This window comes from Ostrea edulis, chromosome 7 (assembly GCF_947568905.1).
Source record: "Ostrea edulis chromosome 7, xbOstEdul1.1, whole genome shotgun sequence".
Taxonomy (NCBI): domain Eukaryota; kingdom Metazoa; phylum Mollusca; class Bivalvia; order Ostreida; family Ostreidae; genus Ostrea; species Ostrea edulis.
In genome coordinates this window covers 14,377,494-14,389,144 of record NC_079170.1, presented here as the reverse complement: position 1 = coordinate 14,389,144, position 11,651 = coordinate 14,377,494, and the positions used below count along the sequence as shown (strand labels likewise).

General features: G+C 36.5%; 2 protein-coding genes across 2 annotated transcripts; both read right to left on the bottom strand.

The window, feature by feature from the left end:
- Positions 1-4,490: 4,490 nt before the first annotated feature.
- Positions 4,491-7,336, bottom strand: LOC125655056 (E3 ubiquitin-protein ligase Midline-1-like). The gene has a single exon (XM_056143425.1). The coding sequence runs from the start codon at positions 6,992-6,994 to the stop codon at positions 5,696-5,698; it is 1,299 nt and encodes a 432-aa protein (XP_055999400.1). The 5' UTR covers positions 6,995-7,336; the 3' UTR covers positions 4,491-5,695.
- A 1,354-nt stretch (positions 7,337-8,690) lies between these two features.
- On the bottom strand, positions 8,691-11,380 carry LOC125654834 (uncharacterized). The gene is made up of 2 exons (XM_056143424.1): positions 11,259-11,380; positions 8,691-11,001 (listed from the first exon to the last, which is right to left on the bottom strand). The coding sequence occupies exon 2, from the start codon at positions 10,969-10,971 to the stop codon at positions 9,238-9,240; it is 1,734 nt and encodes a 577-aa protein (XP_055999399.1). The 5' UTR covers positions 10,972-11,001; positions 11,259-11,380; the 3' UTR covers positions 8,691-9,237.
- Between the last annotated feature and the right edge of the window lie 271 nt (positions 11,381-11,651).

The following is an 11,651-nucleotide window of genomic DNA, read 5'->3' as shown; positions in this document are numbered from 1 at the left end:
TTTGGAGTTCGGTGGGGACTAGAACCATTCGGAAAGTGACATACTAGATCTAGATCAGGATATAGGGTTCAGGGAGGGTGTGACCGGTCAACAGGGGATGCTTACTCCTCCTAGGCACCTGAACCCACCCCTGATGTGTTTAGGGGTCCGTGTTTGCCCAACTATTTATTTTGTATTGCTTATAGAAGTTATGAGATTGATCACTGTTCGTTATCTTCACCTTTCATCTACAATTGTGCACTTGGTCACAAATACATGTAATTGCGCATGATAGTGAAAACAAGTAAAACAGTGAATTTTCATTTCGCAGAATGTGCTCCCAAGTGTGTCCAAGGGAAAAAATTCGATGAATTACGAATATTTATTTGTATTTGTATGCATACTATTAGCATATCACTTTATTGTTTAGCTTAACAATGTCAGTCATGAACAACATGCATACCCGATTCTCATTCCGGCACCAATCATGATGTCACGTAGCAGTTAATTTTTTGTAATAGATGATATCTTAAAAAGAAAACCATGCAACGTGATCTTGCAAGGAGTCCATCGTTCAAGCTATGAGAACTAGATGCTATCGGTAAACTGACTATCAATGCCCTGAGCGCCATGCCTGGGTTTAAATGTGTAGTACATCACCTACAGCTGGTGTTGTTTTTTTTAATATGCGAGAGGAGAGCGACGTGAAACATCTCAACAAAATTATTTTTGCGACTTGCTATCTGATAACGTAAAAATCAGTAGATAATTCCCCCATGGGATGCAACAAAAAGAAATCATTGCTTTTTCACACAACATGAGTTCAAACAAATGACAGATTATTCGGTTAGCGTTAAAGGTGAAGATAACGAATAGTAATCAATGTCATAACTCCTATAAGCAATACAAATATACAGTTGGACAACACGGACCCCTGGATATACCAGAGGTGGAAGCAGGTGCCTTGGAGCCCTGTCGATCAATTACACCTGCCGTGAACCCTATATCTTGATTCATGTGTCGATTCGATATATTCCTGTGAGCTGGAAATAAAGGACACCACAGAGTCGTCTACTTCTGCTTCATACTTAGACATTTTATTGAAAGTAGATATTAACGGCAAACTAACTATTCAACTTTATGACAAACGGGATGATTTCAGCTTCTCCATCGTCACCTTCCCATATTTATGTAGCAATGTTCCATTATCACCTGCATATGATGTTTACATCCCTCAATTGATTTTCTGCGTATGGTCAGTCTTTAAACCGAGGCAAGCTATTGACAAACAAGTTGATGGTACAAGGGTTTCAAAAGTCTCGTTTAAAGTCAGCATTTCGCAAATTCTCCTCCTAGGCACCTGATCCCACATCTGGTGTGTCCAAGAGTCCGTGTTTGCCCAACTATCTATTTTGTATTACCTATGGGATTTATGTGATTGATTACTGTTCGTTATCTCCACCTTTGATGGAATGGGTTTGATGAAATATTTTGTTGATATAGAAGCACACCTTTTGAAAAACGAATACTAAGTGGAGGATTGCAAATTGTGTTTTCATGGTTCTTTTGGATTTCTATGAAAAAATTACCTACCAAACCGCGAAATGTTCTGAACGTTTTAAGAGCCATTCTCTGTAAGCGTCAAAATATGTGGAAAACTACCGATACGAATTTTGAAGAACTTTTACACAAAGTATACATACTTCAGTCCTTTAACCATGACACCATTAAACTGTGTTTTGACTCGTGTTTTCATGACAAGACATCCGTTTTTGTGCAAAGATGTGAGCCTCAGTAACTTGAATTTTCCTTTTAAAAATATGTATATTCATTTTTCTTTTAATTTCCCATTATCATTTAACTAAGCTACATGTATGTTGTATGTAATTTTCAAAAATAAAATTCATTTTCTGGAACACCGTAACACGAAATATATGCCCTCAAATACCCCAAAATTCCACTGAAAATAAGAGACAATTGTTTCAATATTGAGTAGAAACACAACCATTGGTGGATTGTTCTTACATTGATAAATTTATATCGTATCTACTAGAATAATATATCAAACAATTAGATATGTCTTATTTCATTTAAGAAAATAAATTGAATACTATGTGGAGCATTGCAAATTGTGTTTTCATGATTCTGTTGGATTTCCATGAAAAAATTATCTACGAAACCGCGAAATTTTCTAGCGGTTTTAATGATATTTGTGAATATTGAAGTCTTTCCACACCTGGCTTGGTCAGATAGATGTGTAATATTTCTGCACCAATGAGATCAGTATTGACCCAGTGAATACTTAGTTGTAGCATCCTGCGCATTTGTGCCCCAAAGCCCTTAATCTATCTATTTAGCAAAGGCAAACTAAGCTGACATTTTATTCACTACATGTACCGATTTTCATATTTCTATTGAGGTACATGTGTTCTATCTGTCAATCAACTGATGATTGCTGCTTAAGAACTTGGTCGCAGCCCACGGGAAAATATGCATTTAAAAAACCTTGAAATTCTATGGCGTGTGGTTTCATTTTCAAACTTAAGACAATTTGTCTTGAAAACAACAAAGTATTTGTGTTTGTTTTTATATAGATATTTGATCTAATTTACAAATGAAAGTTTGAAGAAGTTTAAACTGCATGACTGATTTTTCCATACTAAAATGATTAAAATGAATTTACTGTCGAGTTCAGAAGTTAACAATGAATGCTGAAACTTAACATTGAATGTGGTGATTCATGATATCATCTGTTCGGTTCAATTTGACAAATCAGTTGACACTACTATTATTGCCCATTATTTGACTTTCCGATTATGGACACATGTGTACATGAATTTGAAAGGTCCACACAACTCCTATTATAATAGAGTACCCATAAACCACAATTTCAAAGACCCCGACTCATTCCTTGGCCCATGCTAAAGCGTGGACTTTCAGCGCTGTTGACACTAGATTTATATTTCTAGTGATATTTTGGTAATATTTCAATTAACATACTCTGTTGACCGATACCTGAAAAGTCAATTTTACAGACAGAATGCATTTAAACACGTAATACATAAACGGTTTACGAACTATTTGCTGCTAGCGCTGAATATTGCATCTGTTTGTAAAGTAGTACGAAGGTCCACACGCCTTTGAGCCGAGTGACTGCGTAGAGGAGTTGATAAAATCAAGTCCCAAAAATAGAAATAGTGCGAGTAAAATTCCAGATTGCCACCCAAAATGGCCGAGTATTTTGGATAATATGTGCCCCCTTTCGGAAACCCTGTATCCGCCTCTTCAATGTCTTCATAACGGAAACAAACTCAATACCTTATTTATACAGCGTTTATTTTGTAAACAGACAAAGAAGTTCATCAACTTATAAAACAGAAACATTAAACATACCGTTCTGTTGTTTCATTTCAAACAGTTTTAGATATAGACTGCAACTTTTCCTAAACTACAACTTCTGCAACATGGCGAATTCATAAAATAACTTTGATATTGGAAGAGAAAAAATAGAGACAAAGTTATAAGCATATTTACTTTATGATGATGACAAGTCAACCTGTTGTTTCCTGGCAACTGTCATCACGGCTATAACTCGGCATGATCACAAGCGTGGCTGGTTTCGAGACCCAAAATTTTATGTTCATGGCAGGGTACCACTGCGAGTCTTCATTGAAATCATGCAACAGAAATATCTCAAGTGGACAGAAACTCTGTCAGTTTTAATTTTCTCTTACACACCCTGAAGGTAAAACAGAAGCACTTCGTCTAAATCTGTCCTACTAGGCTATCTCGGAGTGTCTTCTACATGACTACAACCATGAGTCCTAACGATGAAGATGCCGTTGTTTCCTTCCAAAACCCGACTAAAAGCCTAACGTTAACTCGAACCATCTATCCTCCATCAGTTATGCAAGATCCTTTGCATTTCTGTTAAAATCTGTGTTCAATAATTGCGTTTTCAACTTCAGGTAGGCTAGACCAACGCTACAGTTTTTCTATCGCTGATGGCGACCAACTTTCATCACGGATGTAGTTTACTCCGCTCTTTTTGTCTTCAATTCAGTTGACTTTACGTTCTGAATCACTCTTTTTTTTTAAACACCTGTTTCGTCGTTTTTAACCTTATAAGTTAGATATCTATATCTTACATCCTCTTATATATTGTTCTTAATTATCTATTCGATAAAACTCTAACGAACTATATTTTGTGTTGTACGATCGTTATTTTGGTCACCTGCCACATAATCATGGAATCTTGGTAAGAACAGAAATCAAAATTGAAAATACAAATATAAGAAATAAAATGTCATTTTTGAGTGTTATTGGGATATGACATGAAGTTGGTACGTGATCAAATCTACTACATGTGTAACGCCCTTTCGAGCGTTATAGGATTTAACACGTGACCAACTTCATGTCATATCCCTATAACACTAAAAAATTATATCTTATTTCTCAAGTAATGAGAAATATAAATAACCGGTAACACAATCAAATTGGTCAAAAAAGAAAGATTGTACATACATGTAGGTAGCTATCTATAATCTAGTAACACAGTCAAATTAGTCCACAAAAATGTATAAAGACAGATAAATAACTAGCAACAGAGTCAAATTAGTCCTCAAAAGATTGTATAGAGATAGATAAAAAATAACTATTAGTAACAGAGTCAAATTAGTCCACAAAAGATTGTGTAGAAATAGATAACCAGTAACACTGTCAAGTTATTCAACAAAATATTATAGATAGATAGATACATGATTAGTAACTCAGTTAAATTAGTCAACAAAACATTGTATATAGATAGTAAATAACTAGTAACACAGTCAAATTAGTCCACAAAAGATTGTACATGGATAAATAACTAGTAACACAGTCAAATTTGTCAAAAAAAATATTTATATAGACAGATAAATGCTAGTAACACATTCAAATAAGAATAACATACTAAGTTTAATACTATTCACTAAATATTAGAATATAGATATAGTAAGACATAAATACTGAACAGCAATGAAACAAATGTTCAATCAGTTCAACACAAAAAATAAATACATGCTAATTACACATCGCAAACACTGGAGTGTAATTAGCACAGGGTTGTAAATCTGTTTAGATGTGTAATCAACATCCTGTTTAAATATGTAATTAACTGTGTTTATAGATTTGCAATTAATACTGTGTTTTGAGATGTAATTAACACTGTATTGAGATGTGTAATTAACATTGTGTTTAGTTGTGTAAATAACACTGTATTGAGATGTGTAATTAACAGTGTGTTTAGTTGTGTAATTAACACTGTATTGAGATGTGTAATTAACAGTGTGTTTAGTTGTGTAATTAACACTGTTGTGAGATGTGTAATTGACACCTTGTTTTGATGAGTACATAATCTGTTTAGATGTGTAACCAACACTATTGAGACATGTAATTAGTACGGTATTTATAGATATTGGATTTTCTTCACTTTAGCAGTATCATACTCAGCCACAAAGAGTTTGTCTCTGATGTCCACACATAAACCGTATGGAGCGCGTAAATCACAATTTTGAATGTAACGGAGAAACTGTCCATCCTGATCTAGGATGTGGATGCATCCATAATTAATATCTGCTGTCAGGATGTGACTCTGACTGTCTGTTGTGAGGCCGACTGGAGAAAATGATTCCTTGGTATTAGAAGAATGACCAGTATATCTAAATCGTAGTTTTCCTGACTAATTAACCACCACTACCGCGCCAGCTGCACGGTCAGATACACAGATATCGAGGTTCCTATTCTCAGTGATGTATGTACTGTAATAACGATCAGATGAATAGAGCGGTCGACCCCGATCATCAAACTGAATGGTTTGTGTCTCTTTGGAGCCAGAGTAACGCACAACTTTGTATTGTTTGTAATCATCTCTAATCATGGTAACCAGGAAATCATCATCAGAGGTACTGCAGACATTGAAAGGCCTCCATCCCTGTAGTCTGATCACAGTCTGTATCTGTTCATCCTTCACTAGGTTTACAGTTTTATTAATGTCAGTATAAACAAGATATCCACCCCGTGTAATTGCTATGTCCCGTGGCCAGTACTCTGAACAGGTTTGTATTGATGCCAGTAGTTTACCCTGTAGGTTGAGGAGTTTCATGATTTTGTTACCCCCACATGTCCACAATTGTTCTTCGCTGTGACAGTTAACACTGAATTGTAATTCATACCCAGTGTCTATGGTGGCGGTGAGTCGCGGTTCATCAAGCAGTGGTTTGACTGGAGGAGACGATGCAGCTGCTGGTGACTGTATTGTGTTGCCATCTTCTTTTGTAATGGGTAATAATGATAGAGAACCAAATATTTCACTGAGTTCATTTTTGTTTATTTGCCGAGGAGAGAAACTTGGTAATGTAACTCGGACTTTAAGAGGTGTTATTCTGAATTCTGAATTCATAGATTTGTAAGTAGAGGTTAAGGAGACGTCATTTGATTTTAGTATTGACTTCAAATCCGAAACGATATGTTTGAGTTCAGTAATTTTCTGTGTGATTTCATCTGAATTTTTATTCAGGATCGATAAGTGTTTCTTTTTCATCTCCTCAATATCAGATTTTCGTTTGTTGACAATGGCAGTGATCTCTCGGTGTAAGACTTTTCCTTGTTGGTCAGCAGCTGTGGTCAGCTTCCCGTAATTCGTTTCTACCTTGGCTTTCTCAGTTTGGACATCGGATGACATTTCGTCATATCGGGGATAAATTATGGTCTCTAGTTCTTCCAAATCGTTTTGTAAACTTTGTGTTTTAGAGCTGAGTTTTTCATGAATATCTGAAAACTTGTGATCTTTGTGTTTTCCCGAAGAGACGCAGGCAATACAGACAGGAATGTCACAGTTCTCACAGTAATGTTTACAGTGTTGATCGGCGTGTTTCGAACATTTTGTGCTCGTAGGAGTAGCCTTTATTTTTAAAAAGGACACGGCATTGTGTTTTTTTAAGACAAATACGAGAGGTGCTCCCCAACACATGCCTCGCATAGATTTATATTACAAAGTTCACAATGGCTCTGTAGGGGGACAGTTTCACAGACGTCACATAGTAGAACGTACTGGGCACTACGCCGGGGGTGCAGCATTTCGAGTGTCGGAGTGACACAAACAGTTTACTGTCGATATAAATGAAAATCTTAGATATTTTGACAAGTTAGAAATATATTGACACGGTAAAATTACATGATGATAATAAGAGAAAATGCCGAAATGAATTTTCATATTTTAATGGGAATGATATCAACAAGTCATCGATATACCAATTATACCCCTCCTCAGAATTACGTGAAATGTTGATAAGAGTGATCCGAACCATCTCATTGGTCACATAACTATTGTTTGTAATGACACTATAACATAAGAAAATGTGTATATCTGTAATTTTGCCTCACCTTTAAATACAATATGGCCTCCCTGTTTGTTCGATATTCTGTCTAGTCTTGTACATGTATTTAAACATTTTCGCTAGCCAAGGGTGAGGCTCCATGGTGTTTCCGTGGAGCGTAATCCTTGGCTCGCGAAGATGGTATTTAAATACGTGTGTGGCGTGTCACTATTTACGTATAATATCTTGTTTCAATAGTTTTAAAGCTTGTTAAGAAATGATTCATGCTTCAAAATATTATTGTACAAATCCTATCTTTCATCAATTCAATTCATTTAATTATTAATCAGATTAATCAAATATATAAGAATGACCACTGAGAGGGTAAGTTTTACGGGTTAAACATTCTTTTAGTTTTTGTATTTTTCTCAGATGCTTTTGTTTCACAATATCCGCTTTGCCAATGCTTTATGTCATTGTATTGCCAAAAAAATGAGACATTGAATTCCTGATCGATTGGTAGCTATGTCAACATATACGTCCGAAACCGTATATATGCATGCAGTGAATATCCCGTCTATATCAAAAGTCCATCCCATGTACAGATACAATACCATGAAGGGTGAGGGGGATTTCGGGCCTGATATACACACACTGGGGATTTGGGTTGTAGGAATGATGGGGAGGGGGTGATATACACACACTGGGGATTTGGGTTGTAGGAATGATGGGGAGGGGAGTGAAATACACACACCGGGACTTTGGGTTGTAGGAGTGATGGGGAGGGGGGCTGATATACACACAATGGGACTTTGGGTTGTAGGAGTGATGGGGGAGGGGTAGGTGCTGATCTACACACAATGGGACCTTGGGTTGTAGGAGTGATGGGGAGGGGACATTTCAGGACTGAGATACAATGGAGAGGTTGCTTTAATTCATGCTTTCTGTTTATGTTATATATTACTTAATCCCACCTCTGGTGTATCCAATGGTCTGTGTTTGCCCAAATATCTATTTTGTATTCCTTATAGGAGTTATGAGATTGATCACTGTTCGTTATTTTCACCTTTCATGTACATATACATAATTATGTAGATATACCACACTGCGATAAAGTAGACTTTATGAAGATAATTAAGTTCTGGAATACAGACAATTTTAAAAAATACAGTTTGATATGATTACATTTTTTTCTGTATTGATTTTGAAGGACTGTGGAATGTTGTGACGTTATTGATGGTAAACGGAAGACTGTGAACCTGAATCTGAAGATCTGTGATGAAGACTTGACGTTTGGGGTCCCTCTTTGTTACAGTACTACAAATCTAAGTAAGTACTCAGTAATAATATAAAATTTAAATCTATATTATGTTTATCTAATAATTATATACATTGAAAAATAAAACACATATTGAAATATATGATTAATAAACAAAATAATGCCCAATAAGTAGTTCATTTTCGTACATGTTTACACAAGGCTACGCACAAAATACTGACAAAGTGACATTTCTTAGTACATCACAATAACTGTTTTACCTTTATTTACAATTCATGATTCACATGTGTCCAAAATGAATAACTAGCAACACAATCAAACTAGTAATTAGTATAATTACATTAATGATGTTTCCTTAAGTAAGATATAGATACTAAACAGCAGTGAGCGACTAATGCACAGCGAGATAAACACACAAAAACAGGTACGTGTTAACTGCACATCACAAACACAGGGGTCTAAAAAGACAGAGCTGTAATGAACACAGGTGGACATAAAACTGTGATTAACGCAGGACTGTAATTAACAAGCAGTTGTAATCAATACAAATTTGTAAATAACATCGTTTAGATATGATGATTAGCACTGTGTTTAGATGTGTAATTAACACTGTCTGGGGATGTGCAATCAACCCTGTTTATAATATTGGATTTTCTTCACTTTAGCAGCGTCCCACTCAGCCACAAAAAGGTTGTCTCTGATGTCCACACACAGACCTACTGGGGCGTCCAACTGACAGTTCTTAATGTAACGGAGGAACTGTCCGTCCAGATCTAGGATGTGTACACGGTTATTATTACTGTCTACAGTCAGGATATGACTATGGCTGTCTGTAGTAATGCCGATTGGATCAAATGGTTTTTTGGTATTAGAGGATTTACCAGCGGATTTTAATAGACTGAATGGATTGAAGGATGTCTTAGTATTTGAGGGATGACCAGTGTATTTAAATCGGAGTTTTCCTGACCGATTGACCACCACTACTGCTCTTGCTTCACGGTCAGCCACACATATATCATGGTTCCTATTCTCACTGACGTATTTATGGATATAAACACCAGATGAATAGAGAGGATGACCCTGATCGTCAAACTGAATGGTTTGTGTCTCTGTGGAGTCAGAATATCGAGCAACTTTAGTTTGTGTTTTATCATCGCTGATCATGGAAACCAGGAGATCATCATCAGAGGTACTGCAAACACAGAGAGGACACCACCCCTGTAGTGTGATCACGTTGTGTATATGTTCATTCTTCACTAGGTTTACAGTTTTCTTAAGACGGTCAGTGTAAACAAGATCTCCGTCCCGTGTCACTGCTATGTCCTCTGGTATATTCCCCGACTCGGTTTGTATTGATGTCAGTTGATTACCCTGGAGGTTGAGTAGCTTCATTATTTTGCTATTCCCACGTGTCCAGACTTCTTCACCGAAACAGCTAACACTGTGTAAATATTTATACCCAGTGTTAAAAGTGGCAATGAGTTGCGGTTCATCAAGCAGTGATTTGATTGGAGCAGATGATACAGCTTCTGGTGACTTCATTGTGTCGCTATATTCTGTATTAATGGATAATGATTGCAAAGATCCAAACATTTTATTGAGCTTATCTTTGTTTATTTTCTGAGTAGAAAAACTTGGTAATGTAACTCTGACTTTAGGCGGTAATGTTCTGAACTCGGAATTCCTAGATTTGTAAGTAGAGGTTAAGGATATGTCATTTGCTTTTAGTATTGATTTGAGGTCGGAGATGATCTGTTCGAGTTCAGTAATATTCTGTGCGATTTCTTTTGTATTTTTATTCAGGGTAGAAAGGTGTTTATTTTTCATCTCCCCAATATCAGCTTTTCGTTGATTGACAATGGCGGTGATTTCTCGGTGCAAGTTTTCTCCTTGTTGGTCGGCAGCTGTTATCAGTTCCCCGTAATTCGTTTCTACCTCGGCTTTCTCAGTCTGGACATTATACGCCATTTCTTCATATCGGGGACAAATTATGTTCTCTAATTCTTTCAAATCATTTTGCAGAAGTTGAGTTTGAGCGCTGAGGTTTTCATGAATATCTGAAATCTTGTGATGTTTGTGTTTTCCTGAGGAGACGCGGGTAATACAGACAGGAATGTTACATTTTTCACAGTAAAGTTTAGAGTGTTCATTGGCGTGTTTCGGACATTTTGAGTAGTTAGGAGTAGACCTTCTTTGTAAATGGGACACAACATTGTGTCCTGTAGAAGAATCTAAGAGATGTTTTCCTACACAGTTAACACAGAGATTTACATTACAAAGTTCACAATGGCTCTGTAGGGGGACAGTTTCACAGAGGTCACATAGTAGAACGTGCTGGGCACTACGCCTGGGGTGCAGCATTTCTAGTGTCGGAGTGACACGAACAGTTTACTGTCGATAAAAAGGAATCCTAGATATTATACGGGTTAAAGCATATCACACGCTAAACTTATATCATAATATATATTTTTAAAAACCCAAAACAATTCATTGAAATTTAAATCGAAAACGCATGCACAAGGCATCATTATACTAAATTCACGCCTTAGAAGTATGTGAAATTATTAAAATATGATCAAATCTATCTCACTGATCACATAGATATCGACATCACAATGTCAGAATGTGTACATATAATTGTATCTCACCTTAAAACCCAAGATGGCCTCCCTGTTATTTCGACATTCTCCCTAGTGTTGTGATTAAATACTTGTGCGGTCTGTCAGCCTTTATACACTGCCAGTTTAAATAGCTTTAATGCTTGATCTAGTTCATGGTGGGTAGCGATGTAAACATTGACGTCAGAAATCGTATGTATGCACACTACATATTTATACCCCGCGTATATTAAATGCCTACCCATGTACACATACTGTTCTGTAAATTGGAGGCGCGAGAGGGCGGGTTTTCGGTCCTGAGATTATCTACACTGGGACCTTGGTTTGGTTCCGAAAACAAGAGGATCACATCATAGGTGTACAAATTCGATTTTACTGATCATATTTTAGAAACGTCCAGCCAGCTTCAAATTCGACACTTAA

Coding starts and splice junctions, on each gene's coding strand:
- LOC125655056 (XM_056143425.1), bottom strand. CDS start 6,994: ATGCGAGGCATGTGTTGGGGAGCACCTCTCGTATTTGTCTTAAAAAAA.
- LOC125654834 (XM_056143424.1), bottom strand. CDS start 10,971: ATGCTGCACCCCAGGCGTAGTGCCCAGCACGTTCTACTATGTGACCTC.